General features: G+C 40.0%; 1 protein-coding gene across 1 annotated transcript in view; it reads left to right on the forward strand.

The window, feature by feature from the left end:
* Positions 1–26,210, forward strand: part of LOC122790588 (collagen alpha-1(XXVII) chain-like) — a 1,538,899-nt gene that overhangs the window by 1,040,887 nt on the left and 471,802 nt on the right. The window contains exon 27 of the mRNA XM_044058114.1: positions 2,153–2,260. Within this exon, the coding sequence (XP_043914049.1) occupies positions 2,153–2,260 (108 nt within the window). The remainder of the gene's footprint in view (positions 1–2,152; positions 2,261–26,210) is intronic.

A 26,210-nucleotide genomic window follows, 5' to 3' on the forward strand; every position in this document is an offset into this window, starting at 1 on the left:
TTTTGAGTAGCAAAATTCATGTCTCAAACTATTATTAGTTATTTAAAAATACTGTGTGTTGCATGCAGGTTATCTTTTAACATATCATTACTGATCAATGAACCAATTTTATATCAGAAGTTTTTTGTTATTTTGTTAATAATAATAGCGCATCAGGGCATCAAGCAACCAGTGAATTAGCTGAAAGATTTTTTTACAAACCTTCAAAGCAAGTATGAAGACACTATAGATTACTGTGTGGGAAACTGAAGTTAAAAATTCACTTTTTACTGTTATAATGCAGAACAACTCTGAAGTTAAACAGTAGAGGAAATTCCAGAGAATTCTTGAATAGAAGCTAACTAGAACCAGTAAAACTGAGATTGATTGATGCTGTTTGAAAAAAATTGTAGTTGAAAAACCTTAGGTTTGAGAAAACATTAGAGCAAAGTATTTGTGATGAAGATTCAGTGCATCTCCAATATACAGTATTACTATAGTCCAGATTCTTACTGTGCTTAAGGAACTGATTCAGGACTTTTTTTACAAGAAACATTTTGACCAGTTGAGATTTAGATCTTACATGGTTAAGAACACACATACAATGTTTAAAAATATTCTACAAGTATACTTGAGAATGATTGTATTGATATGTCACGTGGAAAATTAGTCAGTTTTCAATGCTGACTTAATCCCATATTTTACATAAGATACCCTCATGCAAATGAATGAATTTGAAGTTCCAGAAATTCAGGAATCCTTTATTAAACTGAGAAAATTGCATAGCATTATAAAACCTCCTCTGTATCTTACCTGGCAATCAGTGGGTATTGACAGTTATACAGAACCATCAAAATGGACTGGCTGTAAGTCATTACTGAAGTAAGCTACTCACTCTTTTTACATTTCTGTAAATTTTTAGGGTTTGTAATGCCATAACAAGAATGGACTGCATTCATAAGTCAGAGCATTTTTCTAAAGTTCATAAAATCAGTATTGTTTCAGTCTCTGATGCCGGCCAAACTTTGATGCCTCTATCCAGCACCTACAGACCCCCCCCCCAAAAAAAAAAGCAATGTGTGTACAATTCCATCAGAAAGCAAAGGCCCATAAGGATTGTGCAGATGAGGAGAAAACAGAGCACTCCAGGATGCATAAAAGCAAATGACATACTCCACAGGGGCAGGTGCACATTTGTAGTGTGTATAGGAGAATATAAAAAACTGTACCAGCTGTCTTACACATTGGAACACACCTGTACTTCCCACAGTACTGGAACAGTAGGCGTGTGAAGAGCCAGAATATACAAGGTAGAACGCATGACTTGAATCTCATCCTGGGGCTGAACATTAGTGTAAGTGAAGTAGATTCCACATGCATTCACAGTGACAGCAAGATAGAGTACCATGATTCATAGGAGTGACCACTGTATTGTATTACCAGGTAGATGGGTAAATTTAAAACTACAACCAATCCCAGAAATGGATCTAGCTTCTGTGTGTCGATAGGTGCATATATTGCTGTAAAAAGGTGTCATAGATTAAAACTGATTGATGCTGCTTCCTGAAAAATTAATAGTTTTGGATGATGAGGAGCTTGTGCGATCCACCAGGCACTTGTGCATCAGACTTAGCACACTTCAGTGGCAGCCATCTGCAGCAGAGGAGTATCCAAACAACAGATATCCCATGCCAAGTTTTCCAAAACATACTGTGGAATCTGACTGACAAGTAGTGTGGCACTGATACAAAGTATCATGCCAGTCTTATTCCCCAGATTGCTCTCTGTGCACTTCTAATGCCAGGGCTCACAAGCAGTGCTAAGATTTGCCATAAGTGCAGTAGCTCTCCAAAGCCCTTCTTCATAAAAAATATTTGCTGAAGCTTCTAATTCTGTCCAGTAGCTTGAGCTTATTCCCAAACACCAAATCACTTTTTCACAGACTGAAATTTAGTCTAAGTGTAAGTGGCCCAGTTGAGGCAAACTAGGTAAGTATAAAACCAGCATTTTTGTCTTCCATCTAGAATACATATTCTTTCCCGCCTCTTTTTTGAACACAGTTGTACAAAGTTGCAAACAGAAGAGTTTATATCTAAATGTAATAATGTATTTATATGTCACACGTGAATTATAGCTAAATATTTCCCATAGCCACCACTTTCTTTTGTTTCAGGGGGAACAAGGAGATGATGGAGTAATTGGGCCAGCAGGAAAGGCAGGACCACAAGGAAAACCTGGTTTAGCTGGACTTTCTGGACCTCAGGGGTCTCATGGACTGCGGGTATTTTATTGTTTTTTTACTCATACTTTCATGATGGCTGCATGCTTTTCTCATTTTCAGTATCTTGTTTATAAATGATGTGCATTTAACACTCTGAGTTCCTGATGTTTTAAGAAAAATGAAGCTGATCTTGATTATTATGTCATGCAAAAGCACAGCAACTTTGATGTTGCTTACAAAGCAAAGTAGAACGAAAGGGCTATGTGGTAAAATGTTTTTTTGAGTAATACAAAAATCCAGTTTATAAAAGTAATCTTGTCGACATTCTTTTACTCTTTTGCAGTGTGTAACTTATCTTGTTTGTAAATGTTTTATACAGTATTAAGTGAGAAAAAAGAAAATGCTAGTGAGAAGAGCCTAACTACCATTTGATAAATATTACTGCAATCTCCTACAGCTATGTAAATGGTGTTACAAGTATGCTTTTCTTTGCACCTAGTTATCAAACATCTTGTTTTTACAATGCAGTGGGTTAACAGTGGATATACCTGCAATACTTCTGTATTAGAAATCTTTATCTGAAGTATGTTGATTCTAAGTTTAGAATATTATTTACATCCTGCACTACAGGAGGTGTGCACAAAATACCCTTTTTGTGGCATTAGCACACTGTACATGTACACATTTTTGGTTCTGCTTTAATCCACATGGGAGTATAATAACAATATCTCCGTGGGAAGAGTTTATAAAATATCACTTTCAGGTCTGGTTCACTACATAAATAAACTATGTGTTTTTATAAGGGTATGTGCTGTCATTAAATGTCTTTTTCAAAATTAAATAGTGTTTATGGTAATGATCTGCAGAGCAATTAACAGATTACCCATCATCACCACCACTAAGTGTATCACTGAGTCAGAATGTGGAGGATTTGCCAAAAAAAAAACATAGCAACTAGTATTTATATCTGTGCAGGAAGGTAAAACAGATAAGGTTCTGAAATTAATGTTGTGGCTTGTGCAGAAGCATATTTGGATTGTTGACAATATGCAAATCATATATGCCTCTCCAGTCATCTTTTTTTTTAGGGGATCCCAGTTGATCCAGTATGAATTACTCAAAAACCCATTGACAGTTTGAGTTTATGTAAATGTTTAAACAGAAGCCCTTTACTTTATAAAAGCAGCTAACATAAAGTAAGCACCAGAACAAATGATAAATGCAAATACAAACTGGTCCAAATGAAGCAAGTTCACATGCCAAGAAATAAAAGTGCGAGTAGAAATGGATTATAAATAAAAGATAAAGAAAAGAGATTAATTGAAAGTGATATGCCTTTAATAACACTTTTTGTCACTCAGTGTCACACCCTTAAACAAATCCAAGCTATAAAAGATCTTCACTAGTGTTAATGTATTGTACCTGTGTGATTGCACCACTGTGAACATATTCTTTTATTTGATATGTTTTGTGTAATATGAAGTAGTTCAATATGTTGATGGTTATAGTTTTCTAATACTGCACTGTCAAAAATAACACACAAGTTTAATTTATGTGTGTTAATTTATATTGTGTCTTGTATTATATTGTACCAACTAAGCTTTTCTCTCCAGGTCTCTGCTGAAAAGGGTTTCCACATCCATTTGGATTTACCCATCAAGAAATGAAAATAAATAAATAAAAATGCTTAGCAAGCAGTCAAGTTAGGTAGCTCTGTGGCATACAGGTTTGAAGCCCTGACTGCAACCTAGATGACCTGGAATTGATTAGTGACCTGGACACAGAAGGAGTTAGTAAAGGAAGGTAAGAATGACTGGCCAACTCTGGCTAACCCTTCCTGGGTGAAAGAAGGCACCTCAGTCCACAGCAGTGCTGGCACGTAAAAGAAGTTGGGTGTTGCAGCAAGGTGAGATGATGGGCTGTGGACAAGCGCCCTCTAAGCAGTGCATTTATGGACTGAATCCAAGATTGACTTATGCACAGAAGTGAGTGTTTATATGTGTCTGGTATTGCAACAGTCTCATTTGTCCAGGGTACTGTTAGGCAGTAGGAATTAAGGGAAAAACAGGTTTGCCAAGGATAATGCTATCAACAGAGATCACCTGTGTAATTCCCCCAATCACAGAATACCCATCTGAGAAGAGTGAGATGGACTGTGAGAAGGAGAGGATGATGTAAAGAAAAAAGAGTTTTCAGATTTTGAGATCAAACTGAGGTTGGAGATTACTGTTCATGGTGGTATATACTTATATTAACTTGTTAAAAAGCAATCGATCTCAAAAACTGTTTGGAGGAAGAAATCATTTTTATATGACGGTATGTTGAAAATACTTGTCTATAGTAATTATTTATTGTAGTGCAGAGGAAGTAGCATGGATATATTATTCTGAAAAAAAGATGATGCAGAACCAGAAAACAAACATATACTTATCCTGAAATTTTAAAGTTTACAGATACTGACAGTGTTTTTAGGTGCTAGACATTCTTAGAGCCTTGGAGGATGTTACCATGAGGAAGCACACTCTACAATTGGTTCCACGGCAAGCCATAGACTATGACATCATCTGGAAGAAGTAGCAATTCAAAAGGAAAAGGCAGTATAGAGCTTAGAGCTTGACTAAAGGCACAGCAGTATGTTAGTGCTACATCCTATTAGCCAGCACTTTGACTATGGATATAACAGCCAATAAAAATTAAGAAAGGCTCATAAGCCTTGAAGGCTTTTTCAAGCCGAGACGTCAGAGATACTTTTTGTGCCATAAATTGTGCAATAAATTAGTGCTGGATTGGTTCAGATGCTATACCTGACATATGGCTAAAGTTATTAAGACCTTTAAACAATCATCGAACCTCAAGTAAAATTTACAATATATACATATGAACTGACACAGATGTGGTTAACAATAGGAAAAAGAATCCCTAAAAGTGAACATGCAAATCTTTCAAGAAGTGTATATCAATGACTTGCTTCCAGCAACATTTGTATTTCGTAGTAGAATTGATGCAGATTGAGTTGACAGTTATTTAAAGAACAATTCAATCATGGCAACAGAACAGTAGAATTCTAAAAGATAATTTAATGACAGAGATGACCATCTATTACTGCACAAAGCTATAACAGACAGCTGTAAAATAAGGCAGAACCTGTGTGTGATATACATAGGTTACAATGCGTACATCTCTCACCAAAGCAGCAAAGAACAACCAACAAAGGTAAAATAAAATTACAAAAAAATCGCCAAATCTGCTGGAAACCAACACTTTATTTCAACACAACCTCTAGTAAGCGCTTTCGTCTCTTTGACTTAAACACTTTATTTTACAGTACATATATGCTTGACACTTATTGATTGTAGAATGCTTACAGGTGCATAAAATTTACAATACATTGATAAATTACATAGCTGTCACAATGAAACAGTGGCAAACTGCTGTGCAACTGAGTCCTCACAAGATTCAAAAATTACTGTCTCTGGGATAAAAATCCAAAGAGGTATATGCCAGGATGAACTTTGTTTTGTTATGTCCTTAAGCCATTAAATTTTTATTTAATGGATTAGACTATGGCTACAGCTTGACTTGCAGAAAGCAACATTGCTAAATGGCCTGTCACCTACATTTTGTGAATGATTTAAAACTGTATGGCTCATCAAACAAGCAAGTGAAAGCACAATTAGAAATGGTTAAAACTTTTTCATGTGATAAAAGAATGATGTTTGGCTCTGATAATGTGGAAAAGCAATGTAGTGTATGGAAAGTGGTGATTATGCACTGATATTTGGAAAAAGAGAAACCGGGTAAATGGCAGAGTGGCGTGTGACCCTAGCTTAACAAAATTTAAGCACCCCCTGTTTAAGGAGGTAAAGGCCTAATTAAAATTGACTATATGTATACAGTAGGTCTGCAGTCTTGGGGCTGCGTACATATTTGCTGAAATTATCAGTTCCAAACACATTGAAAGCTGTAAACCTTGAAGAAAGCAATTTTAAGAAAACACCTTTGCTCAGATTAGCAAAAGCATTTTAGAAAGGAGCAGTATGGAACTAAAAGCAGAGGTGAACAAAAACAGGTAGCAACTGAAAGTCTCAGAAACAAATAATGATTGTGACTAGAAGTAAAGGGAAGACAACTGGAATGCTCACAATTATATCGGCAAGTATAATTAACTGCTAGAAAAGCCACATGTTGATCAAGATCAAGTTAAACCAGAAGATGAAAGGTTAATAATGGCAGCTTAAGACAGTGGACTAAATACGCACTGGTTTAGAAAATCTGCAGGAAAATTTGGAGATGCAGACAAATGTAGGTTCTGTAGTACAAAACTGGAGACAGTTGCACATCTTGTTGTTGCTTGTGATAAAATTATGTCTGAGGGGCTGTACACCAAAAGGCACAATAATGTGGCAAGACTGTTACATTGGGTATTATGCAAACACTACAACATGCAGGTAGTTGAGAAGCATTGGAAACAAGAATCCGAAAGAATTGCTGATAGTGAAGAGGGGCTGATCACATGGGATCATCCAGTACCAACAATTTAAAGTGTAGAAGCAAGAAAAAAAGATATGTCTGTTAAAAAAAGGACAAAAGTAGCATTCATTATTAAAAGAGCTACACCTAGTGACTATAGTGTCCTGCATTCTGAAAAACACTAAGCCTCCATTTATACTGAAAAAATTGGTCAATACTGATCAGTACACTACCCCGGTAAACAAATATAAATAAATAAGTAATGGAGCAGTTGACTGACTGGACCCATCATGTTACTCCTCAGGATAAGCGAATATCCTTCTACTCCTGCGTAGCTCTTCTGGACCCAGTGCTACAAATCAAAGTGATCTCTTGTTGCCTTCCAGAACCTGTTTCAGAAAATTAAATCATCTGCTTTGGTTGAATTCTCCAAATGCTTAGGTTTTTTTGCATACCTTGATGGGAATGGTCCCCATATTTCCATCTGCTTTTTTTTAATTTCTCCAAGTCTTTTGGGTTTCTAATACCATGATGGGAATAGACCCCTTGCCTAAGTCAAAGTACCATTAAAGTTCATGAAATTAGTATTGTTTCAGTCTTTGATGTCAGCCAGTAGTACTCTTCGCAGCACCCGCAGTGTGCCCAGTACTGACTCCTCCTGCAGTTCATATGAAGTTACATGCATTGGTAACATATCTAAATATGATTGTAAATTCTTATTTATAAGACCTGTTGCTCCTACTACTATTGGAACTGTCTGGGTATCTTTCTTCCCCATTGCTCTTGTTTCTGCCTGCAGATCCTAAGATTTTATAACTTTGTGTCTCTCTGTACACAAGACACTGTAGTCACTGGGTGTGACAATTTCAGTGATCAATGTTACTCTTGTCTTCTTTTCTTGGACCACTATATCTGGTTTTCTAGCATCTATCCTTTGAACTGTTGGTAATGGATGATCCCATGTGATGCAGACTTCTTCATTTTCTATAATGCTTTGTGGCTCATGTTTCCAGTGTTTTTCAGCCACTTCAGTACCATAATGTTTGCACAATCTCCAGTACAACAGTATTGCCACATTATTATGCTTTTCAGTATATAGTCCTTCTGCCATTAGTATGTCACAACCAGCAACGAGGTGTACAACTGTTTAAAATTCAGTTTTACAAAACCTATATTTGTCTGTTTCTCCCACATGTTCAATGGACTTTATAAACCAACGTGTATGCAGCCCACTGTCCTAGGCTACCAATATTAACCTTGCATCTCTTGGTTTGAATTCACCTCTCCTTAACCATTCTAGTGTTCGTTCATGATCAACATGAGGTTCTTCCAGAATTTTTCTATACTTGCAACTATAGTTATGCTTTTTCCACATTTTTTGCCTTCTCATCTGATCCTTTATCTTATATTCTCTCTTTGGATTTTTGGCACATTCAATTGCTGCCTGATTTTTATCTTCTTCTGGTTTGATTTCCATTCCTGCTTGACGCTGATAAGCTTCTGCTATATTAAGCAAAGTCATCTTAGATTTATTCTCCTCATGTTTCAAAACTTTCACTACATTTGGGTCTTGTGAGGTCAGCAGGTATGTGTGAAGTCCCACAATTGCAGATCTATAAAAATAATCAATTTCAAAGAGGCCCATCCCCACTTCGGAATGCGGAATATATAATCTTGGTATGCACTGATTTTTATAAATCATTTGATGAGCATTAAGCATCCTTCTTGTTTTCCCATCTAATCTATCCAACACATTTTGGGGCCAGTCAGTCACTCCAAAACTGTAAGTTAGGACAGGAAGAGCAAATTGGTTTATAGCTTGGATTTTGTTCCCGGATGCCAGTGCTGTTTTCAGGATTAATTTAAGTCTTCTGAAATATTCCTTATTAAGTTTTATTTGCATTTGTTCATGTTTTATTGCTGATTCTTCATCAATTCCCAAATATTTATACACTCCTTCTTGCTGAAATTCTTTTATATCACATTTTATATCACATTCTTGTGCCAAACTGATGTTTTCCTGGCGTTGCAGTTTTCCTGCTTTAAAGGTTGCTTTTGCACATTTATCAAGACCAAATGACATTCTTATATCATCTGAAAAAGAGAGGCCGATGGTGTCAAAGGTAAAGGTGGATGCAGCAGACCATGAAATCAAGGAGAGGCACCAGCCTGTTGCAAATAGTCTGTGTGCCACGGGAAATCAGAAGAAGCAAAAAAAAAATTAGATCCTCTTCATCCAGTCCATCCAATACAAGTAATGGGTTAGCAAAACATTTGTTGGATCCGATCCAGCATTGCTAGTTCTCCAGCCTCAAGCGCCTTTAAAACTTTTCTGTCCCATTATCTCCCTGTGAAGCAACCATCTTCAGATCTCATTTGCTGTCTTTGTGTTTGGAGAGATCATGCGCAGCTAAGTGACTCACCTTAGTTTATGGCAATATTTTACTCATAAAGCTTTAAAAAAGATAAAATGTTAAAATTTCTAAGATTGCTTTCTTTAGCACTCCTTTGATTTTTAAATGTTTCTTTAACTGCATGATTTGATTATTTTGTTTGGTAACTGCATCATGTAGGTGTGACGACTGCCGACTTTATCCCATCATTTAAGCATTTAAAGTTTCTAGATTATATTTTGATATGTAGAATAAATGTAGAGTAAAACATGTTCATATCTCTGTTATGGCTTGAAAGCTTAAATAGATAACTAGATAGACATTATATTTGTAGTGTTATAGATATATTTTACTGTGGACCAGCCAGAGAAAGAGAAGAGCTTTAAAGAAATATGCCAAATGTGATGATAAGATTTTGCCCCAGGACATCCTGGTTCTCAGTGGAGCACCTCTAAGTGGGCTGCTTTATCTTTTGAGCTTTCAACCCTAGATTTTTGGCTGATTGTAAAAACGAGTTAATTATTAAAGGATTGCTTCCCCCTAAACAAACAGGATAGAAAGCCAAGAAACAAAGAGAAAGATGAACACAAAGAAAAGAAGACAGAATCCAAGGAAAAGGAAGATGGAAGACTCCAGCATATCTTCAACATCAAAAGCACCCAGAATGGAGCTGGCTCCTCAGTCTGTTGGGCAGACAGGGTCCCCACATCAGCAGTGTTTCACTCAGAACCAATGGTAATCCAGGACAAGTAGTCAAAACATCAATATAGTCAGGATTTGTCTGAGAAGGAACTACCTAGGTTCATCTCGAGACCCCTTTCAACTTCATCCTTACTGTCTTTCAGGTCCTTTAGGAGTTCTTCAGATATGGAATGGGATGAGGGCCTTGTTGAAAATGCAGGTTTAGATGGGTGTCGTTACATACCTTAAATTTCTAGGGCAGATCAGGCTGGACCATTCTCTCCCATTTTTGTTCCTTCCTTGGTCCATGTTTTGGATCTGAAGGTTTTGGAGTCCTGTCACTTCCTGGAGCCTGTGTCCATGGTGCCATCTGGTACTTTTATCTTGGTCCTTTTATTTATGCAACTGACTCATGATGCTGAGCTCTTTAATGTCAATGGAGTCTTAGAACAATCCACTCGATACAGATATTCACCACCACCCTTCACACCAACTCATTGACTCACTTCTCAGTCTTGGAATCTTCATCCTTTGAGGTGTTGACACCAATCACTTCCTTGAGGCCCTCCATGTTGTTGGTGTTAAGAAATCCTTACCCAGTGCCATTTACATCCACGATGGGGGAGCATTTTGTGGTGGTCCAAGGCACTTGGAATCACATAGAGACCAATCTTCATATCAGTATCCTTGAGATGAAAGTGGTCCTCCTAATATTACAGGAATTTCAGGACCTTCTAACTGCAGAAATGATTTCCATAAGGAAGAGCAATGTATCCAATGTCTGGTATATGAACAAACAAGGCAGAACCAAATCCTACACCGTTTCCCAAAAGGCCATGAGGATTTGGCAGTGAGCAATCGCTTTGCATCATTTCCTGACTGCAACACATATTCTGGGAAGGACTAACTACCCAGCAGACAGACTCAGCAGATCCACCTTGATGCCTCATGAATTGTCACTTACTACTGCAGTAGCATATCAGCTATTCAGATGTTGGGCTAGTTTTGCTGTGATCTATTTTTCTCCCCAACCAACACCAAATACAGCAGCTTATTTTGCCCTGATTCTTCCAGAGAGACAATCCATGAGAGATGCTTTAATAAGGCAGTGACCTATTAGACTTCTCTATGCTTTGTACCACTTCCCTTTATGTATAAATTTTTACAGAAAACCACATGTGATCCTCGTAGTCCCATATTGGCTATTGTAAATTTGGTTTCCCTTATTAAGGCCTCACCTGATAAAGCATTCAGAGCTTCTGTCTTACCCATTTGGACAGACTCATTTGGACTTGTCCAAACTTAGATTAACTGTATGGTGTCTCCAGTTCACTTAATGGCTAAAACACCTCATTATCTCATTGTCATTTGCATACTTTCTGCTTCCCATACTAATCTACCTGAAGAGTATACAGAAGCAAATGGAAACATTTTTTGATATGAGTAGCTGGTCATGGCATTGACCCTTGTTCTGCTTCTGTTTCTGAAATTCTCTCATTCTTTTCACATTTATTTTATTCAGGTTCCAGTTGCTCTACTATTAAAGTCCAACTGGGATCCATATTCTTCTATCATAATGGCATTGACTCACATTCCACAACTTCTCATAAACTGTGCAAATGTTTTTTTCAAAAGTACCTTCTGTCTGTGCCCACCAGTTACAAAAATTCGTACTTAGGGCCTTAATTTTGTTTAAGAAGCCTTAATGAAAAGTCTATTTGAAATAAGGCTTATGTAAGAGTGGTCAATCTCGCCGTTTGTTCTTACACACGGGTTCGGAGCCGATCCTCGGCTCCGAGTCAGCCGAATTGCAAAGCTCTGAATCTCAGAGAAGCTCGAGACCAGCCCATATCCCACAATCCTCCCTGCCATTACCCAGATCTAGTTTGCTGCTGCAACAGACGGATCGACGTGAGCTCGGACCAGATAGAAACTTGAGTTATTGTAGATTTCTTCAGATAAGAATTCAAATTTTTTTCTTGTTGATACTTCCTTATAGTTAGTAGTTATTGTAGAAGTGCTGTGTGTGTGTGATATATATATATATATATATATATATATACCCATTTTTCTTCTTCAGGCACACTTGTGGCCTAATCTTTTTTCTTGGGTGTGGTTTTTTTTGTAAAAAGTTATATATATATAACCTGTTTAGTATACATATATTGCTAGTTGAACTTTTATATTGCTAGGATAGTAATTGTTTTCCTGTTATTATAGTTATTGTCATTGTAACTTACTTACAATGTCAGAAAAAGCCAAATGTCCATTACTGACAATCATGCTTCCTGTGTCTACTGTCTTGGCCCTCTCCATCTCCAAGAGGATTGCTCTATTTGTCATTCCTTTAGCGGGAGGGTCATGACAGATAGACACAGGAAGCTTATTGACAGAGGATTGTTGAAGCCGGCCTTTCAAGAGGCTTTGGACAAGTCGGATCAGGCTTCTAAATCATCGAAGGGGTCGAAGATGTCAGAGCCCATGTCATCGGCTCCGAGTTCATCTTCTCGGGTTTGTTCACCGGTTCCACAGATCTCGGGGCCGAGCGTCAAACACTTATCTTTTACTGAGCCCCAGATCTTGGAACCGGTGTCGGAACTGCCACCACCGTCCATTCTTCGGTCGGTGCCATCTTCGGCTCCTTCGACCCGTTCTTCCAGACCCTTATCTGACACAGATGTGGATCGTGTCATGCAGAAACTCATGGAGAACATGGCCCTTTCCAAGTTAATTGCAGTTTCCTCCCAGTTGGTGTCGAAACTAGAAGGCCTCCCCATATCTCCAACGGGTCCTCCTTCGAGACCCATCCAGATCTCGGAGCCGGGAGAAGATGACCTGATGATAGTGGAGCCCTTGGTGCCGAAACCGTCCATTGCACGATCGACACCTTTGACTTCGACTCCTTCGGAACCGTTAGGGGAGTCGCGGAGCCGACGGTCTTTGCTCGGTTCCGGGACCTAGAGTCGTACCGACCTGTTGGTGCCGACTCTCCCTCTCGGGGCCTCGGCACAGACTGGTTCGGCTCCATCCTCGGGGTCGGAGCCCACGGCACCTGGTTCTGGGATGCTTCCATGTTCTTCGGAACCGGGGGAGCCCTTGGCCAGGGGTTCGGGGGCCTTTGACCTTATGAGGAAGGTATTGTCTGCACAGACAACCACATCATCAGGGGAATCTTCTCCTTCCCCAAAAGGGCCACTTTCTGTTTCTGCTCCCACGATCCATCCCAAGCGTCCAGCCCAATTGCCTCAGCCACCCACAGAGGGTTCCCCCTGTTCCTTGGAGGCCTCACCAGAAGCCCCCTCTGATGAGGTCCCAAGGAAACGGTTGTGCAAGAGGAGGTACATAGATTCCCCACAGGAATCTCTAACGTCTGACACCGACTTGGATGAGGCAGAGGGGTCCCCCAAATCACCCTCGGAGGATGTGTCATTTGCAGACATCCTGGAGATCTTGAAACAGAGGGGTGATTGGCAGTCCCTAGCCCCCTCTGAGGACGAGTCGGTGCTGCTGAAGGCTTTTGGGGCTCAACCTTCTACCTCCTGGGTGACCCCGCCCTTCGATGATGGATTTGATTGCTCGAAGGGTGTGGGAGACACCTGACACAGTGGAACTAGTACCTAGGAAACCAAACAAGTTCATCACTGCCCCCCCAAGATAAATCTTGGAGTCCCTGTCGACGCTATGGTGGTGGCGGCAGCCACGAAAAAGGAGATGTCTGAGTCTTCCTCATCTGTTCATCCTCCTAATAAGGATTCTATGACTATGGACAGATATGGGAAGCGCATTTTTAGTTCAGTGACTTTTTCCATGCGTTCGCTAAACTACCTGACCCATTTCACACGTTTGCAGAGGGATCTCATCAAGGAGCTGACAGATACCCTCCAGGGTAACACAGATGCTGCTGTTTCAGATAAGGTAACAGCACAACTTAACACCCTCACATCCATAGTAAACTCATCCATGAGGCAAATCTCGTATGCAGCCGAGGGATCGAGTAGAGCTGCAGCTTCAGCGAAATCCTTTCGAAGACAATCATGGATGCGGCTGTGCTCCTTTGCGGAAGCCTTCAAGTCTTCCTTTGCCAATGCCTCTTTTGATGGTGCCACACTTTTTGGGCCCAAGGTTAAGGAGACTCTCACTCAGTGCGAGCAAGAGGGAAAGACCCTGTCTGCTGTCGGGGTCCGTTTTTCTGCTCCTACTAGACCATACCCCAAAGGGCAACGAGGCGGAAAAATGTGGTTCCGTAAGAATCAAGGATCTTTCCAGACCACACAGAGTGATACCCCCCCCCCCAGAGGCAGAGGAGGGGGTAGAAACGGAAGACGCCGCTCCGGCGGCAGAGGGGGTCCACATAACCAAGGCGACAGGGATTCCGTCCCTTGGAAGCCTTTCCAGCACTCCTGAATGGAGGCCCGGCTGTCCTGCTCTGGAGGCAGTCTGGGGCCGCTTAGCTTTATACCCACTGGCCTGGCTAAACATTACTTCAGATTCTTGGGTAAAAAGCATTATAACCAGAGGATACAAGATCCCCTTCATTTCAACACCACCTCTACAAAGAAAATTTCCAGACGTTCCACCCCGTCTGCGAAAACTAGCAGCTGTAGAAATTTCAAAGCTGCTCGAAAACAGAGTCATTCAACCAGTCCTGGCAGACCAAAGAGGATTCGGAACTTACTCAAGGTTCTTTTTAGTTCCAAGAAAGACAGGGGACTGGAGACCGATCATAGATCTCAGCCATCTCAACAACTTCGTGAAGAAGGAAAAGTTCCGAATGGTCACGCTTCAATCGATCCTTCCATTCTTACAGAAGGACGATTGGATGTGCTCTATAGATCTCAAAGACGCGTACTACCACATCAAAATGGCCAGACCGTCCAGAGATCACCTGCGCTTCCGGCTGGGGGCCAGTCACTTTCAGTTTCGAGCTCTGCCCTTTGGACTCACCTCAGCCCCCAGGGTATTCACCAAATGCATGGCAGTAGCTGCGGCTCACTTGAGACGACAAGGATTCCGGGTGTTTCCCTATCTGGACGACTGGCTCCTCACCACCACCACCGAGCGTCGACTGTTGCAAGCCAGAGACTATACAATCGGCCTTTGTTCCCACTTAGGGATATCCATAAACTTCGAAAAGTCTTGCTTATCGCCCTCACAGTGTATTTCCTTCATCGGAGCAGATCTAAATACATGATCGACACTATTAAAACTCCCCCCAGTAAGAGCTTCAACGCTCAAACAGCAGGTCCTACTTCTTTTAGTCAGCAAGAAAGCCCCGGCCAAACTGGTGTTAAAAGTGTTGGGACTGATGGCAGCCGCACTAATTGCAGTCCCTATGGGAAGGTTACACATGAGGATTCTTCAATGGCTGCTCTTTGCGCAGTGGTCGTTCCAACACCTACCCCTAGCGCACGAGATCAGGATAACAGAATCTTGCAGACGGGACCTCTCATGGTGGGTGCGCGACCAGAACCTCACTGTGGGTCGTCCGTTCATTCTACCCATTCCAACAGCCACAATAACCACGGACGCTTCCCTGATAGGGTGGGGGGGCCTTTTTCAGGGAAGAACAGTCCAAGGAGAATGGTCCAGCACGGAGTACACTCTACATATAAATGTTCTGGAGTTGAGGGCGGTGTTCCTAGCGTTGCAACACTTCCTAGCGTTGCAACACTTCCAAGCCCTCTTACCTCTAGGGACAGTAGCAGTTCAGACAGACAACATGTCTGTAGTCTGGTACATAAACAAGCAAGGGGGAACCAGGTCTTACCCGTTATGCAGAGAGGCCATGGGAATTTGGCAATGGGCAGAGTCCACGGGTCGCTTTCTGATAACGCACATCCCAGGGTCATCCAACGTCATTGCGGACAGGTTGAGCAGAGCCATCCTGTTACCTCACGAGTGGTCCCTGAATTCACAGACGGCGGAAAAGATCTTCTGCAAATGGGGCCAGCCTTGCTGCGATCTTTTTGCCTCCCCATTGAATGCAAAATGCAGAAGCTACTTTGCCCTTCTACCCCCTCCGGGGGATGTCCCCAGGGACTCACTGATACACGATTGGCCCCCGGGTCTCCTATATTCATTCCCACCGACTCCATTGATTCCCAGATTTCTGCAGAAAGCCAGGAGCCTGGAAAGGACTATTATACTCATAGCCCCATTCTGGCCTCGTCAAATATGGTTTCCCTTTCTTCGAGCTCATCAAATAGAGGAACCGTGGATTCTGGACCCAGCGCCAGACCTGCTGACACACTCATCGGGAGTTCCTCACCCGTCTCTACAGTCCCTCAAACTAGCAGCTTGGCTGCTCCGCTTCCCTGCCTAGCCAGGTCTCATCTACTCCTTCCGTCAGTTCAACACATCCTAGTTGCTTCTCATAAAGCCTCTACTACTAAGCTCTATACGAGTAAGTGGAAACGCTTTGTATATTGGGCATCTAGTCAAAACTTAGATCCCTTGGTAGCTCCTTTACATAAAATTTTAGAATTCTTATCCATCCTTTTTCATGAAGGAGCTTCTACTTCCACTCTAAGAGTACAGTTGGCGGCCATATCAAACTTCCATATTGGTGAGGGAGGTTCTTCCATTATGTCTCACAGGCTTTGTAAAGCTTTTTTGAAAGGAACCTTCCATCTTAGACCGCCTGTCAGAAAACCTTTCTTTCCATGGAGCCTGAATTTGCTGCTGTCGCAACTCATGTTGCCACCTTTTGAACCTGCTTCGTCATGTCTCCTAATGTTCTTGTCGTGGAAGACGCTGTTTCTCGTCACTGTGACCTCAGCTCGTAGAGTCTCAGAGCTGCAGGCATTATCGGTCAGACCACCTTACCTGATATTCCACCCAGACAGGGTTTCTTTGCGTACAAATCCATCTTTCCTTCCAAAAGTATGTTCAGTTACGAATATTAACCAGTCTATAGAACTCCCTACCTTTTTCAAAAAACATACTAACAAACTGGAGTGTATGTTGCACAAGTTGGATGTTCACAGGCAGCTAAGATTTTATTTAGACAGGACCAAAGCTTTCAGAAAAACGGATCAACTCTTCGCCTTTGCAGACAATAAAAAGGGCATGGCAATTACTAAACGTACACTATCTAAATGGCTTGCTGACTGTATAACATTTGTATACTCTAAATCAAACCAATCCTTACCAAACAAACCTAAGGCCCATTCTACCAGATCCGTTTCCACCTCCTTAGCTCATGCGGCTCGCTTGCCTTTGGACACTATTTGTGCAGCAGCCACGTGGTCTAAACCACATACTTTCATCACTCATTATAGAGTGGACAAGGTCTCTAAGGATAGGACATCTTTTGGTTCCACTGTGCTTAGGAACGTTCTTCCATGAGTCACTCAGGGTCACGGAGCTAGGGACGCTACCCGTGTGTAAGAACAAACGGCGAGATTGAACACTCTTACATAAAGAATTATGTCCTTACCATAACGTTCCATGTAGAGTGTTCATCTCGCCTTTGTTCTTACATCCCCCCCCCCATGTGTTTGGAAGAACTGGTAGGATTAGAGTCTGATCGACGTGTCTTGACCCTTTGCGGGGTATATGGTCCCGTGTGTCATGGGATATATGCTTAGACCATTAGTTATTGCTATGGTGAGAGAGTGTCTCTGAATGGCTGAAGAGAGTGTATGCTTCTAGCACCGCTGGTGTTGGATCCTTTCATCTGGTTTGCTTGCAAACTAGATCTGAGTAATGGCAGGGAGGATTGTGGGATATGGGCTGGTCTCGAGCTTCTCTGAGATTCAGAGCTTTGCAATTCGGCCGACTCGGAGCCGAGGATCGGCTCCGAACCCGTGTGTAAGAACAAAGGCGAGATGAACACTCTACATGGAACGTTACGGTAAGGACATAACTTCTTTTTTCTGCACAGCTAAAATTTTTATCTTGGATACTTATTTTTGGTGGCAGTCACTTTGGCAAGGAGATTTTCAGAATTATAGGCCTTGGCATCCACTCCACACTATGTAATCTTCCATAAGGACATGGTATCCCTCCAAACTAAACATTTCTTCATCCCCAAAAGTTGCCTCAAAATCTGATTTGAATCAACCAATAAATTCATTGGTTTTCCTTCCAAACTATACCAGCAGTGGAGAGTACATCCTCCATACCCTGGATGTTCACAGATAATTGAGATTCTGTCTTCACAGAACTGAATCATTCAGGCAAGATCCTCAGCTATTTATTTCATTTGCTCCTAATAGACTAGGAATGGCTATCTCCTTTTTATATACATCTGACAACAAGTCTTTGCTAGTCAAACCAAAAGCTCACAACACCATATTAATATCTATTTTCACAGCCTTTTGCAAAAACTCCCCACGATCTATGCTGCACACCTTCACCAAACACTATACTCCGGATATAATATGCAGGTTCAGGGCTTCCTTTAGATCTACAGTCCTTAAGGGTATCCTGTCATGATGCCATCCAGGGCAGTAGGTAGCTTGGGATTCTGACCCATCAGTCAGATCAGACAGACTGGATGAATAGGATATAGAAGTTATGTACTTACCATAATGCTGGATCCCTTTGTCTTAGTCCATATGATATGACACCCCTCCCTCCTTACATCCCCATTACAAAATGTCTTTTCCCAAAGGCCTGAAAGACTGTCCTGAACCTCTTCTTTTTCTTACCTTCTGTTTTATTCCAAGACATCAACATTCATTGATTGGCAGCAAACTTGTTCTAAGGTGCGTTGTTACACAGGGAGATTATGTTAGAGAAAAGATTTAAGGGAGCTCAAGGCTGGAGCACTAGCAGTGTTGGATTGGATCCAACAAGTGGCTCGAATACCCATTAGTTGTATTGGACAGACATTGATGAATGGATCCAGCATTATGGTAGTACATAATTTCCATTGTTTTTTTACTTTTCAGTAGATCCATAAATTCATAGATATTCCAAGGCTATTTAGCTTTACGACTATTTACACCTTACAAGTGTGTTGTCTGTACACAATGAGGGAAAGGATTGTATACCAAAGTAATGATGGTACACTTTTTAACATTTAGCTTGAGGCCATTTACAGTACACCAAGATTTTACTAGGAAGAGTGCATTATGGAAGGCTTGAGTGTCAGAGGGTAACTTAACAACAATCCCGAGTCTACAGTCAGCTGTACACTTTATTAGCCACAGGTCTTGGGATCTGTGCTTGGAATCCTGAAAAGTAAGGGCCAAAAAGGAGAAGTCCCACCAGTGAGCCCTGTGGAACACTATCATCACTTTCATATGTTCTGATGAGGCACCTGCAACTTGTACTGTGTGGTTCAGCCAGTTAGCTGTCTGTCTGTCTTACCACATATTGGTTGATTTTTAAAGCATTTAGCTTCTGTATGATGCTAACATGGAGAATGGTGTTGAAGGCCTTGGCAAGATCAAGTTATGCTTTGTGCACTGCATGACCATTATCTTTAACCTCCATAATCCTTTAGAATAAGTTTACCAGATTCAATAGACAGTATATATCCTTCACAGAGCCAAACTGTTGGGTGTCAAGTCTAATAATCTTGATATTGTTGTTTATGAGGTCAGTTACAATACGTTCCATGGATTTGCTCTTTGTCATTGTCTGGTGACTCCATCAAGAATGATAGTAGCACTGGCTTTTGTAAGAAGGATATGTTTGCCATTACTTAGGTAAGTTGTAAGGCCAACCTTATGGAGGAGTATTAGTACTGCAGTGCACCACTCTTTAGGGATGAAACCAGTAGCAAAACTTAGGTTAAACCATTTAAATCACTGGTTTGCAGAAGCATGTTTACCTCTTTAAATTAAGCAACTAGGTATATTATCAAGTCCCATGGAGGATGTAGTTTTGATCTTGCTTATCACTTCCAATAAATGATCTTTAGAGGTAATTGGGGGAATAGGGGATTTGGGTATTTCAGGTGGTCTGGGTGGAAATCTCAGCATGAAGTTAACACTAAATTTGTTTGCAAGGATATTGGCAATGTCTGTTGAGTCAGAATAGGAAGTGTTATTGTGAATAAGTTCAGAGCAATGTAGAGTATATTTTGTTAGTTTGCTGATATAGTTAATGCAGGATTTAAGATTATCTTTAGCTTCAGGGACCAGTCCAAGTTCATGGGCTTCTTTAGTGGACCTGATAGTGCTTTTCAGTTTTTATGTCATGCTTTTGATATTTTCCTTGAGAAGAGGTATTTTAGAACTGATGATTAATTTAAGGATTTTTTTCATAGCATTTATTAATGGTGGAGGACCACCAGGATGGTTTAATTTGGAATTTTCCATTATATTTATTGCTGCTATGGACTGTTATCTCATTTCATTTTTCTAAACATTTATATAAATTTAACTTCAGCATTTGACAGGGTCATACACAAAACACTGATCAATAAATTAGAACAGCTAGGTAATGATGTACTCTTGATAAGATGGATAGCTGCATGGCTTACAGATAGGACATGGCAAGTATCATTTAGCAGTTGGACAGATGAAATTCTTGGTTACAGTCAGGGTGCCCCACAAGGCTCTGTCCTAGGCCCGTACACGTTTAGATTGTATCTTTCAGACCTATCTTTTTCATATGAGGTGTTCTGCAGCAGATGACCTGAAATTGGATAAATTGATTAAATATGTTACAGATAGGGCTTGTCTGCAAAAGAACTAGATACAATTAGCCATTTTAAGCATGGGAGAATAATAAGCTGGTAAATGCATCAAAAACTAAACATATGAATTTTTGGAGACATAAATTAAAAAGTGGATATTTAATAAAGCACACAGTGATTGAAACTGTAGATTTATCTAAGGACCTGGGTGTATGGGTAGGTCCAGCTTTGAGGTTTTTCTAATCATATCAACCAGTTGGTTAATGACAGATTTATAAAGTCTAAGAAATCAGAAATGATGAAGTAATTGTTTGTTAGTAACATTAGACCGAAGCCTGAGTATGGAATAACAATGTGGAAACCTTATAAGAAAACAAACATGAGTAAACCTGGAAAGAGTACAGTGGAAATATACCAAGGGCATCCATGGATATGAAAATTTAAACTGCTATGAAATAGTAAAATATCTGAACTTGTATAGTGTTTCATTTAGATATTTAAGGGGAGATCTTATTCTGGTATATAGGGCATTTAGAGACAACTTCCTCTGGGAATGTTTGGGGTTATCAAAAAGTACTAGAGAATCATCAGGCAACCTATGATGAAGATTCTATAGGAATGAGAGGTGTACAAATTGGTTCTCGAGAGAGCAGCTAATGCATGGAAGAAGCTACCAAATTACATTGAAGCAAGCACTAGTTTAGATATTTTTAAGTTCATCCTGGACAGTTATCGGAACAACTGTTTTAGTATATTGGCAAGCTAGAAGGGCATTAATGGCTGTGCTTAAAATATTTGTATGGATGTTACTGTGGTTTTGGGGCCACTTATCCCTCAATCTGGGTCTCCCCTACTCTCCCTTCCAGCTCCTACTCAGTATGTAACAATAGATGTCTACATGGGGATGACAAGACAGATAAAAACACATAAATGGTAAATTTTGGCAGTAGTAAGCACTATTGAGCCTCTAAATCATCTTTGGCTTCCGGGACCTCTTCAAGTTATCACCAGTAACACCACAGTAATGTGGTAAATAACCAGACAGAGGGGAGCCAGATCTTTCCCCCTGTGCAGACTAGCTGTGGGCTGTGGTAGTCTGAGAGTTAGCAACACAGCACAATCTGTCCCTCCAGGTTTCTGATATTTCATCAGAGCAGAACATTATTGCTAACAAGCTGAGCAGGATCAAAACAGGCCCTCTTGAATGCGAAGTGAATTCAGGGCCTTTCAGGGAGTGATCTAACTGTGGGAAACTCCTAAGATTGACCTGTTTGCCTCTATTCGCAACAGGTAGTTAAAGAGACTGTACTTCAGGATTCCTTGCAAGCAGGCCTGGAAGACATCTGCATTTTCATTTCCATGAGCAGGAATGTTCCTGTATGCCTTTCCACAAATATTCAGGGTCATTCTGAAGGTTCAGAAGACCTCTCCAAAGATAATTGTGATGATCCCATCCTGGCGTAGTCAGCATTGGTTCGCCCTTGTTTTGCAAATGGTCAAGGGCAAATACCACAAGCTTCCTCGCAAGTTGAACTTATTTGCACAAGACAGGGGTTGTTTGATATGCACCATCTTGAAATCTCTACAGTTGATTACTTGGATGATAGAACTTTTATTCTTTTAGCCACTTGGTTTCTGAGGACATGCAGCAGGTATTAAAAAATATGCTACTACACAATCAAATATGAATAAGTGGAAAAGATTTTCTAGTTGTTGCCACAGTAAGAATCAGAACTCTTTTAAGGCTAATATGCCTCTGGTTCTTCAATATTTGTGTGAGTTGCTATCCACTGGCCTGACATACTCTTCTAACAAGATTCATCTTTTGGCCATATTAGCTTGTCTGCTCATGGACCACCCCCTTTCTACTAAGTCACAAATCAAGCATTTTTTGAAAGGGGTTCTGCAAATGAAAGATCATTACAAGGATTTCCAGGACTTTTATTATTTTGTTAGTTTTGCATTGCTGCCCATATATTACTGTTTCATCAGCTATTAGTTGTGGCCCATCTATAGTGTAGAATTTGTTTTGTCAAATGCCAGAGTTCTGCATTTTTTGACATTGAAGGCAAAGTAATTTCTCCTGCGCCATTCATGTGTAATATTGTGTGCTGTTTGACTGGAAGTGATATCAGCAGTGTTAAATTCAAAGCTGCCAGGTTTGTAGTCATCTGCATATTTTCAGAGCCAAAAAGAGATGTCTATGGACAGAACCTTGAAGAACTCCACTGGTGATAGGGGATGATGAAGATATGCATCATCCTGTTCTTATCTGTCTTGTATGACCACATAGTCAAATATTGACTCAAGTTATTTAGGGCTTAATTTGTCTTTAGATCCCTGAGTTTATGTATGATTCCTCCATAGGATATAATTCTACTGTCTTTAGTCAAATCAAGGTGAGTTGTATAGACAAATAAATCTTCATCCAGGGAGGCAATCATGCCCCATAATGTATGAGTCTAAGTATATAAGATATGCTTTTAACAAAATGCAGGATTAGATTATAGAAACAAAAGTTTCTCATGTCTCTCTGAACAAGTCCCATTATGTGGATCTTCATCACCTTGCATAATATGCTTGCAAGGCTGATCGGTGTGTAATTATTGTGGTGTGTGGAAAGGCCTACCTTGTGGATTGTTACCAAAGTAGCATACTTCACTATATCAGGGATTTTGTAATGGTTTACTCATTTAGCTGAATTTGGCTCTTTGTGACCTCAGTGATTTTAGCACACCTGGCATGTCTATCAACACCTGTTTTTTTAAGTTCTTGCACAGTCATCTTCATTCCTCCAGTAAAGCTGTATATCTGTTTTGGCCTCCATCATCCTCTTATTCCTTTGCCTTCAATGTTTCCCAGCTCCATTGTCTGCTATAGTAATCTGTCTTCACATTATGTGTCCAGATTATTTGAATACTGTGATGGTACTGTCAAACCCTCTAGTAAATAGCCTGGATTTATTTAATTAAGTATTGATTAAATTGATCTTCTTGCAGTCTATGGAATTTTCGAAAATCAGGAACATAGAACATTATTAGCAGTCTATTAAGAATGTGCATAAAGAGGTATGCTAGGCTATTTTTAATTGCACAAATTAAGCTTTCTTTTCCCTTATCTGGTCCTATGGAACTGGTGTTTTTTGTTTTTTAATGAGAGTAGAGATGACCCTTTTGGATGCAATTTCATGTGGGATTCTTTTGGCGGGAGAAAGACTGTATGAGATTATCTTGTATGGGCTCAGTTTTGTGCCAGATTTGTGTACTAGTGTGTTAGCTGTATCTGTTGGCTCATTTATGGTGATGTCATTTTGCTTCAGCACACTACATTGATTATATAATGAATGACTAACATGTCACTTGGTCAACATACAAAACATGCACCAATATATGTCAAACATTCATTATATTGTACTTACAATGCATTGACTTGCAGTGCATCAAAAAAGGAAACAAATTTCCTTTTCTAATGCATTACCCACAACTTGACCTTATTCAACTCAAATTTGTCTGAATAGTGGTAGCTGGTAGTGTTATGGGAAGGGCTTTTTTTAAAGTTATGATGCACACTTCTCACCACCCACCACTCCAGCTTGATATATGTGCTAACTCTAACCTGGTCCTAACCGTAACGTGCATCTTAACTTTAAAAAAAACGTTCCCATAACACTAAGACTACCTCTGCACAAGGCATCTCGGACAATCACCATGCATGCAGGCACAGACCACACACATGCGCACACACACTGAAGCTATTCCCTAACCCTGGCCCTAACTCTAAACACTTACAATTGCACACACAATCCCTTTACCTAACCCTTACTCTAAGCTTTACCCACACACATTCGCACAAATACAGATACACCTAGTATACATCCCACTTACCTTTTTCGACCAGGCAAACATCTGAGGAAATGTCCATGCGATAAACTGGACATTCACATGGGCAACCCTGCACTTATGGCTATCAACCAAAGCAAACATATGATATTCACTCCATTATTGTTTCATCCCATTTAGTTTTCAGGAATGGTTGTAGAAGGCCCTACTTATTCACCCATTTGATGACATGCTTTATGTCAAATGAAGCTTTGCATTTTTTGATTACTGTAGTGAGTTCATTTTAGTTAGAGTTGACCTTATCCTCATTATGTTGTGTTGTATTAAAGTCTGAAGGCTTTATACATTCTTTTCTTTTGGTTTAATAATTTGTGTTTTTTAACTCCAGACAGACATGTTGCATACTATCATTTAAGAAGTAAAATATTTGTTACATTTTAGCAAGCTGAGTTTATCTGCATTTCACTTTACATGTGGAACTGTGTCAAAAGACCTTAGCAAAATCTTGGTAGACTGTGTGTGTAAATTACTGGTTTCATCCAGTACAGTCCTAACCTCTTCCACCACCCTATATCTAGTAATCCATACTGATTAAGATCAATAAGTAGTGAGTTCCAATCATTTCTTTGATTTTAGTTCTGTTATTATTATTCTTTCCATTTCTTTACATAATGTGTATGCTAAGCTTATTGATCTGAAATTATCAAGGTATGAAATAATGTCCACTTTGAGTACCGAGACTACTTTTTCTTGTTGCCATTGATCTAGAATATATCCTTTTGTTAGATACTTGATCAGTATAGTACATGAAGGTTTAACTGGGTTATCCATGACCTTGACTGAGAATATTTCCATTATTAACTTAGCATCATAATAGTCTTTCACACAATCAATATGTCATCCTGTGCATTTTCTTTTAAGTATGTATTCCTGTGATTTGCAGTTTTGTTGCAGATTACCACAGTTTTCACATCTGCTTGCCCTTTATTCTTTTTCAGCAATGTATCCAAATTGTACATCAAATTTTTACTAGCTGAATGCAGTACTTAAAATGGTCAATCATACTAATATGTTGGCTTGCAGCAAGACTTTAGGGGAATTGTAGGTGTTTCACAGCACTGGGATTAGTATAATTTTGTAAATGGGACTATATCGGTATATTACACTGTCATACTATGTGACAAAATACTTTTACATTAATACACTATGGTTGAAGAGAAATAGAAGTAACTATTTGAACTCAGGAGTTATCTTGGAGATTTTATGTGAAGCAGAATGTGTTTTCTGTAAGAGGAAAGGGGTTACATTGATGAAACCTCCCATATGATAGATGGCAGGATCACTGCTCCATGTTTGGAATGACCAGTATCTTTGATTATTTAGTGTTGTGCTTTTTGTATGTCTAGTACATCCTATGTATACTAGGTGCAAGTTTTCAGACAGAATTGGGTCCAGTGTAGCTTTATATACCAAGCAAGTAGCCCACCTGCATGGTCATTTTTACAGAGCTGCTCATCATTTGGTTATGACGCCAGAGACTTTGAGAGATTTTGCAAGCATTTGAACCCATCAGAGGCAAAACATCATTATACTGTGAAGGTGTACTGTGATATTTATTTATTTTTCTGCACTTCTGTAAAGCTTAAGGTTGCTTTTCAAACTGCTGTAAGGGATACTGTTCTGTACTGAAATACATTATATCTAGTGATTTGTTAGTTAGTTCCATGCATCTGCTTGTGGTTCCTTAACACAAAGGCTCACAAACAGTCATTTTATATTAAGAGGGTCAAAGTTTGCACTTTTGTGGCAGGAAATGGCTGATTTCACCTATCAGAGCTGGGAATTACCGGTAGAAAGCTCATTGTGTTGGCATGTGGGCATAGTATAAAGCTTGCTTTTTTCTGAGTGTATATAAGTCAATCATTTGCAAGAGTCTTGGCTCATTTATCCATAGCTGCTCATTGTTCGGGGATGATGTAAGAGACTTTGAGAGATGTTGCAAGCATCTGAAGCCATCAGAGGCAAAAAAAAAA

Source organism: Protopterus annectens, chromosome 16.part0, assembly GCF_019279795.1.
Source record: "Protopterus annectens isolate FY-2018-M chromosome 16.part0, PAN1.0, whole genome shotgun sequence".
NCBI classification, from domain to species: domain Eukaryota; kingdom Metazoa; phylum Chordata; order Ceratodontiformes; family Protopteridae; genus Protopterus; species Protopterus annectens.